Source organism: Hemibagrus wyckioides, linkage group LG06 (genome assembly GCF_019097595.1).
Source record: "Hemibagrus wyckioides isolate EC202008001 linkage group LG06, SWU_Hwy_1.0, whole genome shotgun sequence".
In the NCBI taxonomy this organism is placed as follows: domain Eukaryota; kingdom Metazoa; phylum Chordata; class Actinopteri; order Siluriformes; family Bagridae; genus Hemibagrus; species Hemibagrus wyckioides.
Genome location: NC_080715.1, coordinates 29,975,092 through 30,001,551, shown reverse-complemented (window position 1 = coordinate 30,001,551; position 26,460 = coordinate 29,975,092). Strand labels below are relative to the sequence as shown.

The 26,460-nt window shown below is 40.5% G+C and overlaps 1 protein-coding gene across 1 annotated transcript in view; it reads right to left on the bottom strand.

The window, feature by feature from the left end:
- The window catches only part of dnah7 (dynein, axonemal, heavy chain 7), a 98,413-nt gene that overhangs the window by 19,574 nt on the left and 52,379 nt on the right, over positions 1–26,460 (bottom strand). Inside the window, exons 38-53 of the mRNA XM_058391491.1 lie at positions 25,830–25,985; positions 22,534–22,702; positions 22,173–22,299; positions 21,654–21,873; positions 20,657–21,529; positions 19,889–20,118; positions 19,185–19,515; positions 18,723–19,069; positions 18,439–18,619; positions 16,988–17,173; positions 14,620–14,783; positions 10,825–10,979; positions 8,043–8,233; positions 3,037–3,170; positions 1,522–1,857; positions 333–459 (exon numbers count right to left, since the gene is read on the bottom strand). Coding sequence (XP_058247474.1) covers positions 333–459; positions 1,522–1,857; positions 3,037–3,170; positions 8,043–8,233; positions 10,825–10,979; positions 14,620–14,783; positions 16,988–17,173; positions 18,439–18,619; positions 18,723–19,069; positions 19,185–19,515; positions 19,889–20,118; positions 20,657–21,529; positions 21,654–21,873; positions 22,173–22,299; positions 22,534–22,702; positions 25,830–25,985 — 3,927 coding nt within the window. The remainder of the gene's footprint in view (positions 1–332; positions 460–1,521; positions 1,858–3,036; positions 3,171–8,042; positions 8,234–10,824; positions 10,980–14,619; positions 14,784–16,987; positions 17,174–18,438; positions 18,620–18,722; positions 19,070–19,184; positions 19,516–19,888; positions 20,119–20,656; positions 21,530–21,653; positions 21,874–22,172; positions 22,300–22,533; positions 22,703–25,829; positions 25,986–26,460) is intronic.

Below are 26,460 nucleotides of genomic sequence, written 5' to 3'. Positions count from 1 at the left end.
ATTCACAGATTCAAATCTTTAGATCATAAAACATTGAAAAAGATCCAAATAATCAGGCGTTCTTTTAAAATACTGCCTTTATCCTACATAATGTAAAATGGCAGGCATTATTTTATAAAAAAGTGTTATTAGGTTAACTGTAGGCTAGATCTGATGTGTTCCATGAGAATATATGATTAGTAATGGATTCAGGTCGTTATTGTGCATGTAATATTAACTGCAGTGACTTTCATGTTCATTTTATCTATCAGACAGGAGACCGGCTTCTCTAATACCATTTTGTGAGCATCTTGTGCAGGTATTTGGTGTAGCTGTGGAAAGGCGGCACTCACAAGCCTGTCGTGTTTAAGCAGGTTGACAGTGAGGCAGAAGGAGAAAAGCAGCTTGTCTTTCTCAAAGAGTGATCGGCAAACATTGACATATAGCGAGTAAGTGAAGTGGTCTCTTAGGATCTGCAATCTGGGCACACACACACACACACAAATAGGCAAGGAAGAAAGAATAAAGAATTAAATTATTCTCTAATTTTGTGCAGTGGTATTAAAAATACACTACTTACTGTTACTAATACGTGCTGATTCATTATTTTAATAAAATTTGGACAAATAGTTAAAAGTCCATCATGCTGATATAAGCTCAGCATCCCCTCTGTAGCTTAATGCTTTTCATAAAGCTTTTAAATTTCAGCATCTTTACATTGTTTGTGCTTTGTTACTAGTTGAACTACAAATTAATAAACTATTTAAACTTGCGTTTCGTGTTAAGCCATGTGTCCATTCCAATGTCTTTCAAAGCTACGTGATACAAAAAACCATTAACTTCTGACTACTGTTTTTTTCCTGACACAAAAATGTTCATTAGAATTTTTTAAGCAGTGATTTTAATCTCGCACGAAAGCAAGGAGATAATGTTGAACAAATAAAAATACTGGATTGGACAAATATATAATAAAGGATTTTGTTGAAAGTGTCGTTATGATTTAATGCACCAGTCTGTTATGCTATTTATAGAGGCTCGGAATTTCTTTAGCTCTGATGTTAGTGTGCTTAGTGGCCTGAGCTGGCAAGTAGTGAAGTCAAACTTTTATAGTGGATTGAGACTGCTAAGTGGTGATAATGACTGGGCAGAAATGTCCTGGTGGTTAAAAACTAAGAATTTTCCAATACTGCTACAATGCATGATCTGTATGATTCTTGGAAGTTTAAAATGGTGGAGAAACAGCAGCTGTGTAAAAACTGATGGTTCATTTCAACCAGTGTTTTTTTTTCCTCCTTATTTTGAATTAAATCTGATCTCATGCAGAGAGTCATGTGTGCAAGAGCATATCTTCAAAAATATAATTTATACCAAAAATAACCAATCCATCATGTCTGTCCAGATTATTGTCCTCAAAAGGCTCAGAGAAGCATGCTAAACCATCGACCCTGATGTATTAACATAATATTCAGGACAATGACTACTTACACAAACCATTGGCAAAATACACAAAATTTCTTTTAAACAACTGAAGTAGCTTCACACCTCTGCTCCAGAACCTCGCTCTTGTCCGAGTTGTCGATGGACAGGATAAAGAGATTGATGAACCAACCGAGCGAGTACTGGTACATGGGCTCAATGTTGGCCAGGTCAGCAATGGAGAAGAACAAGATGGCTGAATGGACTGCGATGGGTGTGTAGCCCATACGTGTTTTATCGATCTTTCTCTCCATCACCTCAGCCACAGCCTGCTTCTCTGAGATTTCATTGGCCAGCACTTTGGAGGAAGAGAGAATCTGGACAGCTGACTCGTCCTCCAGGATGTTTCCTTTAGACGCAGAGAGTACTTCCAGGATCTTGTCTTCGATCTCTTGAAGCTGCCTTCAGGATGAGGAAGGAATTATCAGGAATGTCACGAAGCCAGACTCTTAGATCCAGTCAAGTCACAACACACCTTTTAAGGTGAATGAAATCTTTTATTGTGGTTTATCAGAGACGAGTGTTATTGGTTATGAATAAATATAACACGTCAGAGATGTGCTGGTATAGGAAAATAATCAATAATAAAATGATGTAATGCTCCCTGATGTTAGTTTAACACATTGATTATTTTCCAGTTATGTGATATGAGTCACAATTTTAATTCTGGCCCCTTTACAAGCACAATTTTCTCGCAAAAATTTCTCTAAGCGAATGCGTCTGATTCGTCTCGACACCTCATGAACCTGTTTTTTTTGTGCAGGTATACTCTTAAGCGGTTTGATAAGTCAGCCAAACATCTAGATGATCCAAATCTGTGGGACTCCTTTATTTTTTGATGACAGATTCATAATTTAATCATTTCAGATCAGTGTAATTTTTACTTTCTCCTGATGCATGTCCTTGGTTCACTCCTGATGTTTTTGTCCTTGTTCATGTTTTTTAAGTATTATTCTCATTTTATTATCTGTACAGTCTTTATCTACAGTTGCAGTATGTTGACTCCTGTTAGGCCTGTTATTACTTACTGTATGTAGATATGCAGATAAAAAAGGGTAGTTCTCTCCTTATTTTTGCAAAATGTAGATGGATAATCACCTGGCCAGTGTTATAGTATGTAGGATAGTATATGAAGCTTAAAGGAGAAATTGTAGGATTATTTTCAATTGGTGCAAAGATACATAATTTAATAATTTTAGGTCAATTCACTGTGATTTTTTGCTTACATATACAGCATAATGTATACAGTACATGTTAGCCTTGAGCATTATCTATATAGTCTTGAGTGTGTCCTTTACATTTAAACCTCAGCTTTCAACTCATGTTTAGACTATAGACAGTACAGCCTGTCTGCATGCATGAAATCTCCTGTCTTTTATTCTCTTGATTCTTCCCTCATCTCACGTCTGGTGAATCTCATTAAGAAAGATTTACAACAAGTCCACTATCCTAAACTGCTCCCAGTTCAAGTGAGCTCAGTCACTCTCATAGAAACTCATAGAATCTTCCACAAAACAACTTGTGTCAAATTTGACAGAAATGATCGAACTAACGACAAATAAAGGTTATCTGCAGTCATACCTTTTGTTTTTCGCTCCCTTCAGGATGAGGTCTTGTTTTTCCTCTTCTAGGTCTGGTCTCTCTCTAGCCACAACGATGCCAAGCAGTTGGTCTTGCATTCCTTCAGGCGTTATCATGAAGTTCAGAAGGGTTACCTAAACGTCCAAAGTGAATTTAGACAAATCAAGGGCACAGGAAGATTCCTTATATCAGATTGCATGCTCAAGTTTGGTGTCTTTCACTATTTACTCATGTTGCTGTTGCTGTGTGAGTCTCTGGCTAAAACATTCCTTAATATTTAGAATGCACAGAGTCACTGTATCTCAGAAAATTAGTTTAAAAGCAGTGTTTCCACACAGAGAATGGACTTAACTTATTTTAAAACTACACACAAGCAAAGATTCTCATTCAGATGTTTTTTCCTTTAGGTGAGGTAATTTACAACAATCTTAAGTAACGGTTCTGGTCAAATGGTTACAGAAGTTTGTGCACCCCTGACCATCACACTTACATGTGCTTGTTCCAACTCATTCCAGATGTATTCCCCTTCATGCTTATAATAAGCTCCATTATTCTGGAAAGGTTTTCCACTAAATGTTGAAGCGTGGCTGTGGGGATTGGTGATCATTCAGCTACAAGAGCATTAGTGAGATCAGACTCTGATGTTGTAAGAGTGAAGAAGTCTAGGGTTCAGTCAGTGTTCCAGTTTATTCTAAAGGTCTTCAGTGGGGTTGAGTCAGAGTCAGAGTCAGAGCTCTGTGCAGGACACTCGATTTCTTCCACCTCAATCTTAACCTCCACACCATGTCTTCATGGAGCTCTGTGCTTTGTGCACGGGGGCAATGTCATGGTGGATCACTGTTAAAGTCTCTTATTTCCAGTGAAGGGAAACTGTACAGCCACGGCACATAGAGACATTTTATGCAATTGTGTGAAAAAGCACACATGGATGTTATGATCAGGGGTGCACATACTTTTGAGCATATTATGTATGGAAAAATATTTATGTGCATTGCTAAAAGAAGCATGAGTCAAATCTGTAACCTGTAGCTGATATTACTTTAGAGTTTTTGATTTGTTCCTTAGAGTTTAGCAACCATTGGAAAATACACATAAATACACAAAATTTATTTATTTATGTTTGCAGCTGCCTGATTGTATGCAATAGATTCCAGATGTGAAAGAGAAGAAGGTGCTTGACTTAATGCCTGTCGAGTGAAATAATGCCCCAGACAACGATCATGATTAACTCTTGTTTCAGGAGATTTGTTGTCGATTTTGTTGTCTGTTTTTCACTATTAAAAGCCAATCAAATGCCTCACTGTCACATTGGCAGGGCCTTAACACAAGACTGAATATAAAAAAGAGCCTGAAAAACCGAAGATGATGTAAAGATTCATTTTGTCTTTGTGTCTGTTAGTTTTCTCTCATGCTGGAAAAAGGAATAGTGCTATAAAAAACATTCTAAAATAAATTCAATTGAATGTAGAATCCTGAGATTTGTAAGATCTCACATCTCATCCTGGCTTCCGGCACGCTGCAGCTCTTTGCAGAGAACACGCGTGAATGCTTCAGTGCTACATAATCCTTTCAATTTGGAAGGAGGTTAATACTCACACAGAACGATTCATGAAGTGTTTCCAAAGATTCCTGATGCACCTTTATTTAGAAATAGAAATCGTGCGTGTCTTTGGGAATACGAGGAAACGGGAATGCGTATTTGAGCACATCAGATATTCTAAGTCTTATTATTCATGACAGATGAAGACAGAGACAGCTCGCTGCATGAAATATCTCTGCATCTGTTTGCTAGGGAGAAGCTAATTCATTAGGGGTGTGCACACACACACACACACACACACAAACACCTGTTCCCTGCAGCTGTGTGTTGCTGCCTCAGACGGGAACACGCAGCATTTATGCAAAATAGATCAGCATGATCTTGCATGGGGCTTTATTACAAACATCCAGAGCTAATGCCTCGCTCCATTTGGGTTTATCTACAACAATTTCTCATACTTATCCTCGTTCTGCTTTCTGCACAGTCCACTAGCGAGACGAGATAGCAGAAATTAAAGCACGGTTTTATCAGTTTCATCTGAGAAATGAGAGTATCTAAAAATAAATGGGTCTATCCTGGCTATCTTGATCACGCACACATTTTTTTATTTAAATGAACCATATGCTTGTAATGTACACAGATGACCCGAAACATTAGGACCTCCTGTCCTGACCAACTACAGTATGTGTTAACAAAAAACATGACAATATTAAAGAATGATTAAATCTGGTTAGATATATATATATATATATATATATATATATATATATATACACACACACATATATATATATATATACACTATATTGCCAAAAGTATTCGCTCACCTGCCTTGACTCGCATATGAACTTAAGTGACATCCCATTCCTAATCCATAGGGTTCAATATGACGTCGGTCCACCCTTTGCAGCTATAACAGCTTCAACTCTTCTGGGAAGGCTGTCCACAAGGTTTAGGAGTGTGTTTATGGGAATTTTTGACCATTCTTCCAGAAGCGCATTTGTGAGGTCACACACTGATGTTGGACAAGAAGGCCTGGCTCTCAGTCTCCGCTCTAATTCATCCCAAAGGTGTTCTATCGGGTTGAGGTCAGGACTCTGTGCAGGCCAGTCAAGTTCATCCACACCAGACTCTGTCATCCATGTCTTTATGGACCTTGCTTTGTGCACTGGTGCACAGTCATGTTGGAAGAGGAAGGGGCCAGCTCCAAACTGTTCTCACAAAGTTGGGAGCATGGAATTGTCCAAAATGTCTTGGTATGCTGAAGCATTCAGAGTTCCTTTCACTGGAACTAAGGGGCCAAGCCCAGCTCCTGAAAAACAACCCCACACCATAATCCCCCCTCTACCAATCTTTACACTTGGCACAATGCAGTCAGACAAGTACCGTTCTCCTGGCAACCACCAAACCCAGACTCGTCCATCAGATTGCCAGATGGAGAAGTGCGATTCGTCACTCCAGAGAACGCGTCTCCACTGCTCTAGAGTCCAGTGGCAGCGTGCTTTACACCACTGCATCCGACGCTTTGCATTGCACTTGGTGATGTATGGCTTGGATGCAGCTGCTCGGCCATGGAAACCCATTCCATGAAGCTCTCTGCGCACTGTTCTTGAGCTAATCTGAAGGCCACATGAAGTTTGGAGGTCTGTAGCGATTGTCTCTGCAGAAAGTTGGCGACCTCTTCGCACTATGCGCCTCAGCATCCGCTGACCCCGCTCCGTCAGTTTACGTGGCCTACCACTTTGTGGCTGAGTTGCTGTCGTTCCCAAACACTTCCACATTCTTATAATACAGCTGACAGTTGACTGTGGAATATTTAGGAGCGAGGAAATTTCACGACTGGATTTGTTGCACAGGTGGCATCCTATCACAGTTCCACGCTGGAATTCACTGAGCTCCTGAGAGTGACCCATTCTTTCACAAATGTTTGTAAAAACAGTCTGCATGCCTAGGTGCTTGATTTCATACACCTGTGGCCATGGAAGTGATTGGAACACCTGATTCTGATTATTTGGATGGGTGAGCGAATACTTTTATATATATATATATATATATAGTGTGTATATGTATATATATATATAGTGTGTATATATATATATATATATATATATATATATATATATATATATATATATATATATATATATATATATATATATATATATATACAGAGGAGAGAGAGAGAGAGAGAGAATATCAGTGGTTTATATTAATTCACTCAGTTGTTTCTATAGTAACAACTCTTTCCCAGAGACTTGTGAATGGTGGACACTCCATATATTTTAATAACAATTAAAAATAAAAAATTAATTTAAAAAAGTGTTACAGTTATGGAAGGAGTCTCTAGTGAGAGAAAAGACACAGAGTTGGTGACTTTCCAAGACAGAAAACATAACCTTAAACAAGGATGCATACTGGTCTGATGCTCCAGTGCTCTGATACTGATATCACGTGATCCTGTGTGACGTCTAGTGGTGGTTGTGTTATGGAACAGATGGCAGGAAATGAGTGCGATTGGGGCGTATTTTATGATTGATAATCAAAGCAAAGCAGATGACAAACTGTGCTGCGAAGAAACAGTGTCTTATCCTGATATCCTGTGAAAGTGTCTTCATGGCATTTAACCCATTATCTGCGTCTATATAAAGTTATTCGCAGAGAGGTGCAGCATGTGAGAGCACCCCAGTTCTGTGAGAACTGAGCACTGAAACACTCGCATGTCATTTCCCTTGTACTTCATGGCAACCTGCCTTCTTTTTTAACCTTTTAACCTTTTTAAATGTTGGTGAGGAAAAACTCCCTGAGATGATATGAGGAAGAAACCTTGAGAGGAACCAGACTCAGAAGGGAATGTCCTTTCTGCAACAGCAACCATCTATACATTCGAGACGATTCGGTTTAATAAAGTATGGATGAACGCAGATGTATAGGTAGTATGGCAGCATGTGGTGTGTGTCTGTGTGGTGCACGTGTGTGAAAGTGGTGATATCAACTTTAGATGTTAGAGACCCAAACAAACTGCTCAGCTTTGAAAGCAGTGAGAGCCACTATTATGATCTCCAACAATGATCTTTTCTCTTTTATCTAGTAGACGGCAAAAAGGGCAGAGTGCAGGGTAGTGGTGGTGGTGGAAGTGGTGGTGGGTATTTGCGTGTGTTTTGGGGGGCAAATAGCAGTACCATAGCTTTAAGTTACTTTCAGCACTTGTGCAGGCTTTTGTCTCTAATGCTGTATTGTAGTTTGGAGAGGGCAGTCTTTCATTACTAGACTACATCCAAGCTATCTGTGTGTGTGTGTGTGTGTGTCAGTATCTGAATTAGAACATGCTGTACTGTGCTTTATTTTTCTTCCTTCCTCTGAATAACATTTTACCCTGGTATCTGCTGAGTGGTAAGATACAGATACAGATACAGGTACAAAACTGTGTGTGTATGTGTGTGTTTGTGTGTGTGAGTTTAAACCCCACCTTGACTGACGTTTCTGGCAGATAGTGAGGGTTGCGCAGCTTTGTGGTGATGTAGAAGCGGAAGTCCGGCGCGTACTCGATGGTGGAGTCTCCCAGGCGGATGCACACACTCCCGCCCTGCTTAAAGGTCTGCTTCAGCAGCAGAGGCTCCAGGATGGGGTCCAGCTCCTCGCCCACATTTTCCAGCAGCACTGGAAGGCAAATTTGACACTGTGTGTGGCAGTAAAACTTCATTTTTTTTTCAAAATTAACTGTCATCATGGTACAGTCCCGCTGTAAACAGTTTCTTTATTATAGCACAAATAAAACCGTGTTGTTTACAATAGCACTAGGAACATCTTCAGAATTGTGTGTGTGTGTGTGTGACATTTGATTTAACTGCTTTCCCCCCATCTCCTATCAGAATCTTACTATATTGTAAACAGTAAATTACTAAATTCATGAGATTATCTCTTAAACAGCTCCTTTACAGAATAAAACAGTGGGAAATGTAACAGTAGTCAAATCTTTTGTGATAGTTGTAAAAAAATTAATTTAAAAAATAAATAAGATGTGATTTTTATGAACTCAAATTCTGCATCACATTCAGTACAAACATTTTCCCCCACATTAGGTCACATTTATCAGTTTTTAGTAATGTTGTGTGTAAGTGTTGGTGTGTGAGCCACAGGAAACAGGAAACTGTCTGCCATGTTTACGCTGATATTCTTACTCGTGCCCGTATGCCGATCACCTATGAAGTCCATACGCGGCTCATTTGCATGTCATGACGCCCACCAAACTTGTGTACAGACATACAGCTCTTTTTCTTCTGCTGTAATTGGAGGATTAGATTTATTTGTCTTAATTTTGAACGTGCTGGTTGACTTTTTATATTCTTTAATTAATTCCAATTATATAATAAATGTCTGTTTTTCACTAAATGCTCTCAATGGCACTCTTAGTCCCTGAACAAGTGAACTAGCATGAGGATGTTTTTGATCGAGACTCCAGATCTCTTCTCCAAGTCAGTCTGGATAAAGATGTCTGCTGAACTCTTTCATAAAAATAAACAGATTTAACAGTATTCAACTGTATATTCCATATAAACAATCCGTGTAAATGATGCGATTTGAAGTCGATCAAGTGGAGGTCTACATTAGTTAGTTAGTTCTTATGTGCAAATTTACACACACGAGTTGAATCCAATCGGTTTTCTGTATTGACAGGATTTTCATGAATACCAAATTTCTAGTGTAAATGCTCGTATAAATGATTTACGAATAAATCCGTTCGTATCCAGCTTGATAAATGAGGCCCACTGTGTGCTTTGTCTTGTCTTCCTCATTTTGCCATCCTGATATTTTTGAGTTCTTCATGCTATTCTCTATGGTGTGTAAAACTCCACATTTATTTCTGCTTAAACAACTGACAAAAACTATAACTCACAATAACACCTATTTACTCAAAGGCCATACAGGGCTGCTGAGGTGGGAATTAAAACAGTGCTTCTCATCATCAGGGCTAAAAACAGTGAATACTCAGGGAACCATTCAAACACGAACTCAGCCGTCTGGCCTATTCTTCTCTCTCTCTCTCTCTCTCTCTCTCTCTCTCTCTCTCTCTTCTCTCAGGGAAAGGGCTGACAGGCAGGGAAGACGATCACAAAGTCAGATTGGGTTTTCGTGCCCACCTTTGAGCCGCCCTGGAGGATCAGACATGCAAAAATTATGTGCAAATGCTGCTTCCAGGCAGCATGCGCTCTGGAAATAAGCAAAAATTTCATCGCCCAGAGGTGAGAATGTGAGTATTGCTCAGTTTTTTAGCTCACGCTTTGAGTTCGGTTCAGGTTTCCTCGTGAAAGAGAGACCCCTGGGGAGAGGGGGCAGTATTACACCTGCGGTGGAAATATCAGGTTATACAACAGAATTGCTTGAATAGATCAGACAGCACAGGCAGGGAGAAATTGTTTGGAGTGGATAAAAAAGAACAGTAATGGGATAAAGTTCACTTTGGTTATATAAGAAAGCTCTACATGGTATGAAGTTGTCAGAGAAAATTGAATGTCTTTAGATAAGCACAACTCTGATATACAGGTGTATTCTTGTATTATATACAACGCTTAGTTCCAGTTCACCTATTTGATTGGACAAGCAGCGCTCTAAGAGTGCCAGTAACTGTTACTATAACCACACTGGTACATTTCACTATTTATATCCCTCCTGTTGTCTGTATTCACTACATAAATTTACAGGTTCTTAGTCAGACAATTCACCTCAACTAAACACCTTTGGGTTAAACTGGAACATCGATGACACCCCAACATCAGTGCAAGATCTTACTGATGCACTTGTAGCTGAATTATCACAAACCCCGCCCAAACGTGGGATGTTGTAGCTTAGTGGTTAAGGTTTGGGCCTACTGATTGGACGGTTGTGAGTTCGAATCCCAGGTCCACCAAGCTGCCACTGAGCAAGGCCCTTAACCCTCAATTGCTCAGTTGTATAAAATAATAATATTAAAATGTTAGTCGCTCTGGATAAGGGTGTCTGCCAAATGCTAGAAATGTAATGTAAATCCCCACAGCTATGCTCCAACATCTAGTGGAAAGCCTTTCCAGAAGAGTGGAGTTAATTTTAACAGTATAAGGGGAGTAAATCTCACATGGGATTGGGCATGTATCAGATGTACAATGAATGAATGAACTGAAATATTTGTTGGATGGTGCTGATTCTTTTGCCGCACTTTTTACCATACAGTGTTTCCTATATTCCTGTTGAACAACAAATACTAGGCAAATCACCTGGCGTGCCGAACTGAATGCAGTTCTCCAGCGTTCTCACGAAGTCGCCGTCACTCAGCTTGATAACGTGTAGGCTGTTTGCCTTTTCCATGTTCTTTACCCACTTGTTTGCTTGTCCCTGAGGGTCAATCATCAGAGGCCATCGCCGTGTGTTCCTGCAGAGAAGCGATGTTTGACAAACATTTCAGGAGCTTGTAAAGAACATACTGAAGAACACACACATGCAAGAAACGTTCTCATCCTTTCTGCATAAATCCCACATGAAGTATTCAGTGCTTAAAACTATTGCATGAATGGTGAAGGTTAGGGAGAAGGGCGTATTTTCATTTACATGGAACATGCAAGCGGCATTAATGGATCATGCAGGGAACGTTCACATGAGCAGCTCATGAAGGAAGCTTTTCCTTCACATCTTCTTATGGGATTTATGGGACATGCATTGAACCAATAAAGAACACTCACATGTAAGGAATCCTCAACATGGTCCTCAACATTTATGACTGCAAGTTAATAACGAGAATGTGAAAGAAAATAGTTAGGTTTCCAGTATAGTGTTTATAGTGTTTAATTTTTCTACCTGAATTTACACGTTTAGGAAATGACCAGTTTCAGCAGAACAGATGAGTTCTTGTGTGTCTTGAACAGAAAAAAAAAACATTTGAGGAATATGTGATGAAAATTAGGTCTAGTATAAATGATTCAGATCAGGATTAGGGTTAGAGAACAGGAGAGGAGTTTTATATTTTGAAACCCAATCGTAAGATCCGCTTAGTAAACCTTCAATAGCATGAAGAACAACACTTCAACAGCACTGTCTCATTCTTCCAGTGCAAACATTTTCTATTTTGAGGACGTATTGTCTCCAGGATGTAACATAAACATAATTCACTTCTCAATATTACACACTGCAAAAAGTGGCAAGATTTGTTTTTGTTGTTGTTTTCAAATATTGTCACTTAGGCTCTTAAACAGCATTATATTGCTTCCTAAAAATACCATCAGCTACTGCTCTGTCAAATCCTGTCTAGTAAAGCTGATAAGTACTGTCTTCATATAAAAAATATATTTTAATGTAAAGTCACTCAGGACACAGGAGATTAAAGAGAAGCCATAGTTTATCATTTATATCATATAACGATCTTGGATCAATTCCACAAAGTAAGCATGTAGAAAAAATTATCTCAATTTGTTCTTTTGAATTTGTTCTTCTTCTCATTGATTCTATATTCTATATACATATTCTATATACATGTCATATATACATATTCTATATACATATTATACCATACCTTATTCTACTCTATATATATTTTATTTACATTTTATTTTACCTACTGTAAAAAATTGTAGTTTTTATATTTTATCCTTTTCTTTTTCGGTCCTTATTCCTTTTTCCTTTTCAAGGGTCAAAACAGTCGTATAAGCATTTCACTGCATATCATAATGTGTAGAATTATGTATGTGACAAATAAAATTTGAATTTAAATTAAATGTAATTTGCTGCAATGATAATTACCAGAAAATAACTTGCAGCTAATAAACAAGTACACTAACCAGGCATAACATTATGACCACCTGTAGTGTTGGTCCTCCTTTTGCTGCCAAAACAGCCCTGACCCATCATGCACTGTGTATTCTGAACCAGCATTAAAAGAGAAGTTGACTTCCCAGAACAAAAATCTACAGAAAATTTCCTCACCCCCTTGTCACCCAAGACGTTCATGTCTTTCTTTCTTCAGTTGTAAAAAAATTATATTTTTTAGGGTAAACATTTCAGGATTTTTCTCCATATAGTGGACTTCAATGGTGCCTGCGAGTTTGAACTTCCAAAATGCAGTTTAAATGCAGCTTCAAAGAGCTCTAAACCGCAAGGTCCCCCTGCTAAAGAAAGCACATGTACAGGCTCATCTGAAGTTTGCCAGTGAACATCTGAATGATTCAGAGGAGAACTGGGTGAAAGTGTTGTGGTCAAAAGAGACCAAAATCCAGCTCTTTGGCATCAACTCAACTCGCCGTGTTTGGAGGAGGAGGAATGCTGCCTATGACCCCAAGTACACCATCCCCAGGTGACAGGACAACTGCACCGCATCAAAGGGACGATGGACAGGGCCATGTACTGTTAAATCTTGGATGAGAACCTCCTTCCCTCAGCCAGGGCATTGAAAATGGGTCATGGATGGATATTCCAGCCTGACAATGACCCAAAACACATGGCCAAGGCAACAAAGGAGTGGTTCACAAAAAAAGCACAATAAGGTCCTGTAGTGGCCTAGCCAGTCTCCAGACCTTAATCCCATAGAAAATCTGTGGAGGGAGCTGAAGGGTCAGCCAAAAACCCTTAATGACTTGGAGAGGATCTGCAAAGAGGAGTGGGCCCAAATTCCTTGAGATGTGACATGTGTGCAAACCTGGTGGCCAACTACAAGAAATGTCTGATGTCTGTGATTGCCAACAAGGGTTTGCCACCAAGTACTAAGTCATGTTTTGCAAAGGGGTCAAATACTTATTTCACTCAATAAAATGCAAATCAATGTAGAACTTTTTTGAAATGTGTTTTTCTGGATTTTTTGTTGTTATTCTGTCTCTCACTGTTCAGATAAACCTACCATTAAAATTACAGACTGATCATTTCTTTGTCAGTGGGCAAACTTACAAAATCAGCAGGGGATCAAATAATTTTTTCCCTCACTGTAGACAGAACTACATACCCAGTGTTTACTAGTGTGGAGAAGAAGGAGAAATTGTTTTAAACCTAAAAGATCATGTGCGCTTGGAAATAACATGACTGCTCACAAATTTCCTTTTAAAAATCCGGAGCGACTGAAGCTGTGGTTGCTCGCTCTGCACCTGGATATCAACACACCCATACATTCTGATTGTACCTTTTTGTTAGTAAAGAGCATTTGACTTATTTGCACTTCCCTGGTCTTTACACGTTCACTTGGTAAACACTGGGTCTGTAGTTCTGCCTACGACACGTGTGACCTTTTGACGTGATTATGTAATACGTAGCGTCGCAGACACACATTCCAGAGCTAGAGCTAGATGAGCTTTTGAGGTTAAAAAGTGTACAATTTTTTCTTTTTCTAAGAAAATGATCGATCATTTTGCTAGATAAGACCCTTCTTCCTCACTGGGATCGTTTAGAGCTCTTTGAAGCTGCATTTAAACTGCATCTTGGAAGTTCAAACTCGTGGGCACCATTGAAGTCCACTATATGGAGAAAAATCCTGAAATGTTTTCCTCAAAAAACATAAAGACATGAACATCTTGGATGACAAGGGGGTGAGTAAATTATTTGTAGATTTTTTTTCTGGAAGTGATCAACAGTAGCTCATCTGTTAGATTGGACCACACGGGCCAGCCTTCTCTCCCCACGTGCATCAATGAGCCTTGGTCGCCCATGACCCTGTCTCTGGTTCACCACTGCTCCTTCCTTGGACCACTTTTGATAGATACTGACCACTGCAGACCGGAAACACCCCACAAGAGCTGCAGTTTTGGAGATGCTCTGATCCAGTCGTCTAGCCATCACAATTTGGCGTTTGTCAAACTCGCTCAAATCCTTACACTTGCCCATTTTTCCTGCTTCTAATACATCAACTTTGAAGACAAAATGTTCACTTGCTGCCTAATATATAACAGTATGTTGTTACTGTAAAAAGGATAACATAATAAAGTGTGTTCATATAAATATGATTTGCTTTGCAGCTGCTGTCAGAGAAAAGGAATCAACACAACACATGGTCAACATGACAACATTTCCTAGATGTTTGGACTTGAGGAAGTACATACGAGATGATGATGGCGTTATCGATGGAGAAGCTGTCTGAGGGAAGGCCAGCGATGGTCCAGTTTCTGATTTTTACCGGCTCTCCCAAAGACTGCATCAGAGACACATTCTTGGAGCAGGGGATCGCTTTGGCCTTACACAGCTTGACCCACTCCTCTACAACCCTCTACAAATGCACATAGAAAATTCAACTTTATTATTATACACACAGATTAAACTGCATACCTATGTAAAACTGTCTTTACTCATTTATTACACCGGTTGGTCTAGTTTACAAATATAGTAATTATCAACAGTTTGGAAAATCATTGAAGCCATTAATTAAAATAAAATATCATGAACTGGCCAAAAGAGGGCATTAGTCAGAGAACAAAGATAAACATGGTTCTACCACCACCATGCTTGACTGTAGAGATGGAATGGTTTTCTGGCAACTTTAATTCCAAGCAAAGCTTCATGCTAAACATGTTAACATAGTTGAACATGTATGAAACTGATAGCAAGATTGTCATTTGAGATTATTTGATATTCTTGAACGGAGCATTTACTTAGAGCTCAAGTATAAAGAACATCAACTTTGAATAAACTTCCTCAAGCAAGTTATCCAAACGCATATTTGCATAAGTGTTTTTTCTCCTGGTCAGGGTGATGTTGGCTCTCGAGCCTATGCTGGAAACACCGTATGGTGCAGGAATCCACTCTAGAAGAGAAGGTCAAGTCCATCACAGGTAGTGCCAATCTCATGGATAATAATTCCAGCTTTAATTATGGCTGGAGTGTTTTGTTTCAAATGAAAGTATGTCTTTAATATATAATATAATATATAATATAATATAATATATAATATAATATAATATATAATATAATATAATCTTTAAGTAACAGTGATAGCTACTATATTACCTCTCTTCTATTCACAACACTTTTCCGTGGGTCTTGACAGCAGGATATCTTGTTCCAAGCTGTTAGGAATATTGCTTGTGTATATTTGATATCACACCCACATATCTCAAAATTGAAAACAGCTTGAAAAAGCAGAAGTTTTAAAGCACTAAGCACTTTTTATAAGAAAGAATGAGTACATACCTAACCTTCTCCTGGTGTAAAGATAGCAACGGTACAGTAAGACTAATTAAATAATAATCCTTTTTTTTTCTGTTCTTAAGAATCTTAAGAAGACTTTATTTTTTGTTTTAAACAATAATTTCTTTGTACGCACAAGCATAATATATCTCTGTGTCTCTTACGGAAGGAGCATCTGTGAGAACATGTGTGTAAAGTACTCCGTTCCCTCAGTCACTACTCCAAATTCACAACATTATCTCGCAGCATGCTTCCAAATATTTTCCCAGGGTTCATTCATTTTTCATAGGCGTGTGTGCCAATAATGACAAAGAGACTGAAAAGGCATTTTAATATCGCTCCTTGTGCGTCTCATAAAAAGTGATTAAGTTAAATATTTAGAAATGTGATGCCTGTGTCTCTTGGGTCACATCAAACATGGAGCTTTGAGACGGAAATCAAATGGAGAACAGGGCCCGGTTGTTGTGCGTTTGAAATATGTTGCCTGACAAATGTGTACTGTGTACAGTGAGTGTGTGTGTGTGTGTGTGTGTGTGTGTGTGAGAGAGAGAGATTTTTTCGTATGTTTTATAGTATGTTTCATTATAATGTCTCCTCAACAATAATAACCCAACCCTTTTAAATTTGAAGGCAGATATTCCCATGAGGAAATACAAAAATGGAGCATGAGTTTGAAACACTAAAAGATGAAGAAGAATTTGCTTCAGGGAAACTAAGGTTTGGGCTTTTTTTTTTTTTTTTTGAGCGAAACTTCTACACTTGCCAATTTTAGCAATCAATCCAAGGGAGAAAGGTGTACTTTATTGTTAAAGTGTGACATTATCTAAAATAAGATTAATTGCATTTCCCCTTTATTATCATTTCTCACTTTAGCATGTGCTTTAAAGGTTTTTTTATATCATTTATTTATTTATTTTATAAAGCAGTTACAGGCAGTACAGAGGAGCAGCAGGTGGTATTCACTCCTGAGTTAAGGTTACTATGTTCGGTGTGGTGTTTTGCATGTTCTCCCTGCGTCCACATGTGTTTGATTTGGGTCTTCTGGTTTCCCCATACCTCCCAAAAGTTGGATCAGCTACAATAAAAAGTCCTTAGGTGTGAATACGTGTTGTGAAGGATGCACTGCAATAGGCAGGTGTGCCATTAAGGGTGTATTCCTGTGTCATGCCCAGTGTTCCTAAGATACTTGATGGAGACTTCAGGATAAAGTGCTAACTGAAGATGAATGAATGAATATGTAAATATATCCAAATAAGTGTTCTTGTGTGTGTATGTGTGTGTGTGTACCTGTCTATAACTAGATGTGAAAGCCCCCAGGTAGGCTACAATAGCAGCTGAGATGAGAATATCTCCAGTTAGCTTGGAGTACAGTTCTCCCAGTTTCAACGCTGTCTCACTCCAACGCGTCTTCTCTCCTCCCAAACCACCAATCAGCTGTTCTGCTCTCTTCAGCTTTTTACTGCATAGCTCCACCTATTACAAACGGTTAGCTCACAGCATTTAGCGTAGATTTTTAAAATATAGTAACATTGAATCCTTTAACAGAAGCATCCAACATGGAGGCTATACTCATTCCTGGCACAGGAGTTGAATGAATAAATGCATAAATTCATATCCAGGTTTTTTTAATGGCTATTTTTGTTGCTAATATGGCAAATAAATATATAATGCTGTGCCACAAACGAATACCTGACGTTTCCTCCAGCATCACATACACACATAAAAATTCCTGAACAGAAGAAAGAAAGCGAAGTATTAAAAAGTAAGTGTTTCACAAAGCTAGCATTTGGGGAAGAGTTAGACATTGCCCCTGTGCATGCAATGTTCGATATGCTTGGGGGAGCATGGCATAAACAATTTTCTCCATTGAACAGGGAAAACAGACAGCCTGAAAAATAAAGAAATAAATATTCAGACAAGAGACAAGTGAAAGAAAAGAAGACAAAACATGAAAGGTAGTGAAATAGGGCAGAAAAAGACAGAAGGGCCCTGGTGGTGTGTTTAACTAAAAAAAACTGACAGCCAGCTCCCATAAACAAATCAGTGCAGTGTGTTTGGGTGTGTGGGGAGAGTTTATGCTTCTCTGTGTACACAGAGGGTGGGTTTAGAAACGAGAGCTTCACTTTCGTGACTTCAAAGCAGGAACAGCGTGATGCGCTGAAGAAAAGCACACACAAAGGCAAAGCCATAGGGCTTTTCAAGACATTTGAAGATAAAACTACTAAGTAAAGTTTTTAAAAACGAAAGATGTAAACAAAGCCCACATGAACAGACCATCAAAAGGGCAGAATTTGTAATCAGTTAAAGACTGACTGCGTTGTGTCTCTTGGAATGTTTGTTCCAAGAGGCAATAAAGGAAAAAAAGTTCTGCACACCCACACTGGATAGATTTATGCAGGCATCAAAGTGAAATCTCACAGAAGAGAAGCAATATATTTATCAATCCCAATAAACATGGCAGATTTTGTATTGTTTATGTTCTTGGGATCGATTTTGGATCCATTGTGACTCTGACCAGGATACAGCACTTACTGAAGATGTTACTTACAGCCTCTTCACTTACCAATAAGTGGCCTCCAAAAACAACAAGCCCTTTTACAGTTTATACTTCAAGGTTAGATTACTGTACTTTATAGATTACTACATATATTCTTATATTTCTTTACACCTGTGGTCTATTGATTATAAAATACTGACACAGAGAAATTATTATTAGTATTATTAAAATTATGACCAACCTGATTTTCCAGATCAGCTTTCTTGTTCTTGTTGGCCTCCAGAGTGACCTGAAGTTTGGCTAATTTGTCCTGGACCTCTTTTAGAGCTGCCTGCTTCTTTTGGAGACTCTCCATAGCTACCTTCAGCTTAGCTTCTGCTTGAGCCAACTTCTCTTTTTTAGGGGCAACAACTTTTGCAACCCTAAGAGAGAAGACATTACATTCTTTTGCCTCTGACATAGGAGTCATCACTTACTGGTTCGATTTAGGATGGTTACTTGTCGTATCCTGTTATACAAACTCACTTGTCGTAAGAGTCCATAGCACAGACCCACTTGCAGAGGCCCTCGGCTGCGGTGGAGGCTGTCCGGATTTTCTCGGGGACGAAATCAGGGTTGGTGATATATTTGTTTCGAATGATAGTCATGTAAGCAGCTGGAATGTTGTCTTTATTGTACTCATGCAGACTCTGCAGGAACTTCATTTCACCTAGAAGCTTCTTGGCTGGGCCCCAGAAGTCCTCGATCTTTTTGCCTGAGCCGAGAGGATCGGGGATCCGGTCAGGTTTTATGCCTTTCAGGATGCAAATAGCCTCCATCACAAGTTTGACTCCAGCTGGAGGGTTCTTCATGGACTTCACCAGTGTAATGTCCTACAGAGAGACCAACAAAGATTTTGTGGTATTCAAGCAAAGTACCTTAAAAGCTGGATGGAATTATATTTCTGTGTGTGTGTGTGTGTGTGAGAGAGCATGTGTATTTTCTTGCCTGTTGTGTAAGTGTATCAAGTGCAGCTAGAGCTGACTCTAGGATGGGCAGAGCAACAGCTAAGTCGGCGTCACACTCATCTTTGATGGCCTTGGCAGCCGTGGCCTGTTCATTCGCCACTGCCTCATCCATGCGAACCACCTTCTCTGTCTCAGCCACCTCCACAGACTCATGTTCAATTACCACCATCATCTCATCCACATCTTTGCCAGCCACCAGGAGCTGAGGCTGAAGTGCCTCCAACTCCACTTGCATAGTGGCCACTTGAGCAGCAGCAGAGTCCAGCTTCTCCAGGCCAATCTCGTAGCGCTGTTTTAGCTTCATCACCTCACTGCCGAGGAAAGATGACAATTTTTATGATGACAAGGATTAACATAGTAATATACATGTTGAAATTTTTCCTATAGCTGAAATTCAAAACATGTAAATGTACCCCAAACTCTTATGGTCATGGATAAAGAGCCTTACACTCTCTTGCTTAAATGTCTTAAGGGTCTGGGGCAGTGGTGGCTCAAGCCTGTAAGGCTTTGGGTTGTTGATCATAGGATCAGTGCTGCCGAGCTGCCGCTGTTGAGCCCTTGAGCAAGGCCCTTAACCCTCACTGCTCCAGAGGCACTGTATAACTTATCAGTGTTGGGATATGTGAAGAAAGAATTTCACTGTGGTCCAATGTATATGTGACAAATAAAAGCTTTTATTCTTACGCCCTCTTGCTTTCCAGTAGGCTTTTGAAGGTGGAGATGAGCTCCAGGTAGGAGGTTGGGGTGACGTAGTTGTGGCGCTGCAGCTCAGCCAGAAAGTGTGTCGAGAGATTGATGGTGGAAGTGTGGAAGCTTTGGCACATGTCTATGCAGCCAGCACGAGCATCATCCGTCATCTCAATGTCCTCCAGGAACCGAGATGCCACAGCCTGTAGAGCATCATCAGGCCAGGTCTTGGGGGAACAAAATTCAACAAAGAAGGGTGAATGCTGGCAACAGGTGTTCACATACACTATATAGCCAAATATTTGTGGACAAATAACCATCACATGCATATGTGCTTAGTGAACAGTGCTTTCTAGATTTAGTTTCCACTTTTACTATTATCATAACCTCCAGTAATCTGGGAAGGCTTTCCACTGTTTCAGCTTTTGAGAATTGCCTATTCAACCACAAGATCATTAGTGAGATTAGACAATGAGGTCGGGTGAGGAGGAAGTGTACAGGCCACTTGAGTTCTTCTACTACAAACCTGTCAAACCATGTCTTCATGGAGGTCCCTTCAAGGTGCGTCCTAACATTGTGGCAATAGTTTGTGGAAAAACCACATATGGGTGCAATGGTCAGATGTGCACAAACTATTGTATATATAATTTGTGAACACTGACATGAATTAGCAACATTTTGCACAAAAAACCCATTATTGATATAAAATTCATAGTTTTTAGAAGGGCATGCAGGAGACCCTTAAAAAACATAAGCAATACTGACCTGGAACCAGTCTATGGTGCAGCAGTTGATAAGTGCAGGGAAACGTCGCAGGCGGCCTCTGAAGGTGTCACCTATTGGACTCATGGCCAGCACCACATGCAACTGGCTCCGACAACGCTCTACAAACATCTTGTACAGTGCGAGAGGACTTCCATCTGTCTGCTTCTCCCGCTCCCGCTGGCGATCCAAGACCCGCATCCGTTCGCAGATCTCCTGCTTCTCATCCACGGCAAAGAGATTAGGAACTTCACCTGTGTTGAGCAAATTGCTAACATCTTCGAGGAATGACTCCATCTTTATCTGGGTGTCAGTAAAGAGGAAGACACCATGGGTATCGCCGGATGTTGATTTGAGCATAATGAGTTTTAGGTCTTCCCGCCATTCTGTCATCCCATAACTCCTGGAGATCTCCACCTGGAAGAGCTCGGCCTCAGCCATGTGAGCAGCCAGACGAGTCAGGGACTGCCGACCACTCCCTCCAACACCGACCAGAAGCGCATGACCCCGCGGCTGTTTTAGGATACGAGAGATCCTGCAGACATGCTCGATGGCGAATCGGAAGAGCACAAGATTCATGGGTGCTTTGCTGATGTTGTTAAACTCCTCTAGATGGGCTTCTACCACTTGCCGCAACTGATCAAGGTCACCAACCTCACGGTAGTTGCGGTCTTCACCCTTGGGGTCATGAAAATCACAAAACATGAGGCTGCGCAAGTCATCTTCAGTTACGCATCCATCAGCATCAAAGTCCAGGTGCTTGAAAAGCTGATGGAAGTCCTCCTTTAGGTGGGACTTGCAGACCTCTTGCAAGAAACCCACCATCCAGGTGCGGTCTGATGGGTGAACCAAGCGGTCATAATAAACTCTCTGCACCTGAGACAATACAAGCATTATGTCAGAACTTTCTGAGTTCTCTCAATTTCTGAAAACAGGCCTCCAGTACAATCCAACAAATAGGTTGTTCTTAAACTACATGTTTTTTGTTTATCACTCCTACCTCATGTACCCACAAGCGTTTAATAGCTTTGGGCTCATCTGCAGTCTCTGGGCAAGATAAGCAAATGCCCTGGATGACGCGGGAGAAATCCCGCAGGTTGAAAAGATAATGAGACTTGGCTGGGGTAGGCAGCAAATTCTTAGTGGTCTCCTGATACACTGCCAGGGTGGCACCCACTATCTGAGAGGTGAGGCTGGCAAATGCCGGAGGAAAGGGAAGTCTAAGGAAAAGCACAAGCATCCATATTTGTTTTGGGTCGTGTAAATGTCAGAAGTAAAGTAAAGCTACACTCAAAACACTAGTTAGGGACCAATTTGAATGTTCTTATTATTTACTGCTAACATTCTTCAACTAGCTGTTATTTATGATTAGAAAATTCAGAATTATGGACTAAATACTCATTTATGCTCTTACCAGACCTCACGCCATACACTTAAAATGACCAAACAAGAGAACTACAGCTGCATGTTTAGGTCTGAAGGATAAGATCACCATAACTTGTACACCATAGACATTTACCGTATAGACAAGTGCCAGTTTAAGATTCTGGAGAAAATGGTGTGCATGGTCTTCTCATCAAATTCATTAATTGTAACTGTGTTAAAATGACGGAGGAAGCGAGGTGTCACTGGGTTTCTTCCACCACCTGGAAATTACAAAAACGGCAAACAAACAAGGGAAGATACATCAGACATGCAATCCATTATGTTCATTATGTAAAGCATTCATTCATAAATTTATTCAGTCCCCATGAGAAACAAACCTTTCAGGGGCAATATGGCATGGTATGCAGTGCTTTGAATCTCATTTATAAAAATAAAAATGGACAGTCATTGATCATTGTGTTTATTCACATTCTTTGTGAGATAGCCAGACCCACCAGGAGGCCCCATGGCACACATCAGCTGGATGTCCACCAGGTTGATCATGGAGCAGTCCTTCATGTCATACCAATTCCAGTGGTCCAGCCACTGGCGCAGAAGCTCCACAGGAGGCTGAGCACCGTACGTCTCTCTTGCAGGCATATTCACATCATCCACGAACACCACCTACCCAGAAAACACCTTGAAGCTTTTTAAGAAACACACTTAAATCCTACAATAAACTGAATGTTGTCACAACCCACACAGAGCCAGAACACCAGAGGGAGCCGTCACCCGAATATTGACTGCCATGAACTCATTTCCGGTTCTCTAGAGCTTTTAAGCAGCATGCTCCCTCTGTTCCACGCGAAGTATCGTTTCCTTGTGTCACATACCAAGCCATACCAAGATTGTTAAACTGGCTTCTAAAGTCTTCCTACCCGCATTCATGTTCCTGAATGACTCCCGTTTCTCAGTCTCAGCTCTAATTGACTCTGGTTCAGCAATCAACCTCATAGACAGCAGCCTGGTACATGAACTCCACTTACCCACCATTCCATGCACCCCACCATTGAAAGTAACCACCATCAATGATCAGCCTATTGGAGAAGGCCTCCTTACTCACCAAACCCCACTCTTGGACTTCCAAATCGGACTGTTTCATCATGAAAAACTATGATTCTTTGTCATCAGTTCACCATCTTACCCCATCATCTTAGGCCTTCCCTGGCTACAGCTCCATGACCCTGTTATCTCCTGGAAAGAGGGGGAATTAAGAAAATGGTCCACCTTTTGTCGAGAGAACTGCTTTCACATGCACTTATCACGCCCATGCCTATCTACATCCATCGAGAGTCCAGAGTCATCCCCCTCAATAACACTCCCCAAAGAGTATAGTGATCTCCAAGAAGTCTTCAGTAAAGAAAGGGCCGCCAAGTTACCCCTTCATCAGCCATGGGATTGCGCCATATAACTTCTTCCTAATGCTATGCCACCCAAGAGCCGCGTTTACCCCTCTCACTCCCTGAGAAAAGCGCCATGGAGGAATATATTGAAGAAGCCCTCGCAGCTGGATACATCCATCCGTCTACGTCTCCTGCTGCAGCGAGGTTTTTCTTTGTCGAGAAGAAGGATGGGGGCCTTCGACCATGCATTGATTATCGAGGTCTGAATGCCATAACAGTTCCCTATCCTTATCCACTTCCCTTGGTTCCAGTGGCTCTCGAACAGTTACAGGGGGCAAGAATATTCACAAAACTAGACCTACGCAGCGTATATGACCTGATCCGGATAAAGGAGGGCGATGAATGGAAGACTGCATTCCATATGACTCACGGACATTACGAATACCAGGTCATGCCTTATGGACTTACAAATGCCCCGGCAGTCTTCCAGTTGCTTGTTAATGAGATATTCAGAGACATGCTCCACCAATTTGTCATAGCTTACATTGATGACATCCTGATCTACTCTAACAACCTAGAACAACACATCTCACATGTTCGTGCATTCCTTCACCACCTAGCTGAGCACAACCTCTATGTCAAGCTAGAGAAGTGTGAATTTCATCATTCTTCTATCGCATTTTTGGGATATGTGATCTCTCAAAGAGGAGTGGAGATAGATCAGGCAAAGGTATCGGCCATCAAGTCCTGGCCAGAACCCACCACCATCAAAGAACTGCAATGTTTTCTGGGATTTGCTCATTACTACCGGCGATTCATCCGCCATTACAATTCTGTAGCAGGCCCTTTGACCTCCCTTCTAAGAGGCAAGCCCAAGACACAGAAATGGACTGATCAAGCCAGAGTGGCATTTCAAAGACTCAAGCAAAGTTTCTCCTCTGCTTCCATACTCTGCCTTCCTAATCTCGAGCTGCCATTTGTTGTAGAAGTTGACGCCTCTAATAGCGGTATTGGGGCGGTGCTTTCTCAACGCCAACCAGACTCTGGAAAAGTCCACCCATGCACCTTCTTCTCCTGTAAACTCTCGCCAGCTGAGGCCAACTACGATGTGGGGAATAGGGAGCTGCTCTCTGTAAAGGCAGCCTTGGAAGAATGGAGACACTGGTTGGAGGGGGCCCGCCATCCATTCATGGTTCTCACGGATCACCGAAACCTTGCATATCTTCGAGAAGCCAAACGCCTCAACCACCGCCAAGCCAGGTGGGCCCTGTTTTTCACCAGGTTCAGGTTCTCCGTTTCCTATCGTCCTGGTTCCAAGGCGGGAAGACTGACGCCCTGTCACAGATTCATGAGACTCTTGATACACCCACGTGCTCTGACACTATCCTCCCTCCATCTGTGTTAGTGGCCCTGATTTGTGCAGAGTATCAGAGTGCCTGCTGATTTTGTGAATAAAGATCTGCGAATGGATTCTACTACGTGAGCCTCGCGTGCTTCATTACAAATGTGCTTAAGCATCAATATTATCCCAAAGCCAAGACCATGCTACAAAATAATCCTATACAATCAATGCAGTATTAACTTCAGACATGATTAATTTCATAGCTTGTTTTGTCTAGAATTGTCTTTCAATCATCACACCTCCCACACTACAGGTTTTGTGCAGAATAAAACACTTTATGCTTATAATTCCACAAACCTGGAATCTCTCTCTCCCACACGCACACACTTCACAACAGGTTAGTCGCAAATAGCAAACATGTTGTGACAAGAAAAGATTGAAAATTGGAATTCAAACACTTGACAAAACATGACTTTGAAAGATAAACATTTAAGAGCCTAAAATTATGAAATCTTTTGCAATCAAGATCAATCTGCTTATCCTTTAGTGTGGCCCAGACATAGTTGGACTTATGATGAGTATGATGCGGACATAAGTAATAAATGAATAATACTAGATACACTGCAAAGCCTGTCATATAAATATAACAAATTAATATTTTGTAGTAATAATATTATTAAACACAGGCTATTATAGAAAAACACACAGATTTATACCTATCCATCTATTTTTTGTAGCGCTTATCCTACACAGGGTTGAGGGGAGTCTGGGGTCTATCCCAGAAGACTGTTGGACAAGGCAGAGGACATCTTGGACAGGGTGCCAACTCATCACAATCCCACATACACTCACACAATTTAGTGTTGCCAATCAGTCTACAGAGCATGTTTTGGGTCTTGGAGAGGAAACCCCTGAAGCACAGGGAAAACATGCAGACTCCGAAAATGAACTCCTAACACCAGAGGTGTGAGGCAAACGTGATTCAGAGCATTAGGAAGCTTATTATACAAACTAACTACCATTCAATTTAAAATAGAACAAAACAATCTGTTTTATAATATCACACCATCTTCCTTCCCAGCGGGGGACCAAACACTCCTTTGCGCCTCTTGTCCAGCTTGGACATGATGATGTTCTGTGTCTGAGCCGCTGTGGTTTGGGCTGAAAAGTTGATTAGCAGAGGATTGTACGTATCCTTGTTGAGCCGCTTCAACAGGAAGTCCTGCGGAGTGACAAAGAGTTTCAATTAATCTCACGGGAGGGGTTTGGACCACAGGTCCTGCAGATATATTGAGAAATGTCAACATGCTCATACTGTAGGTTAGAGGAGATAGAGGAGACAAAAAGCACATGGCATCATTGTGGGCAATATTTAACGTCAAAAGCCTGCTTTTAAATAGACTATAAAAGACTATGTAGACTTTTAAAATAGAGTAATATGAAACAAATTACTGCTTTCAATACCATGAATGTCTACAGCTGGCATGGTATTTATATAAGTTCTTATATCTGGAATGGTTTTGTATGAATAATTAGTAATAATGACACTTCACAGATTTCAACTGCCTCCATTGTCTCTGGGTCAGAAAATTACCACCCAATAAGTACAAATCTATGCATCTCTGCTTTGAAATGATAAAATTCTGCATTTACCAGAGCCTGAAAAACCATGTAATGAAATCACTTAACTGTTCCTG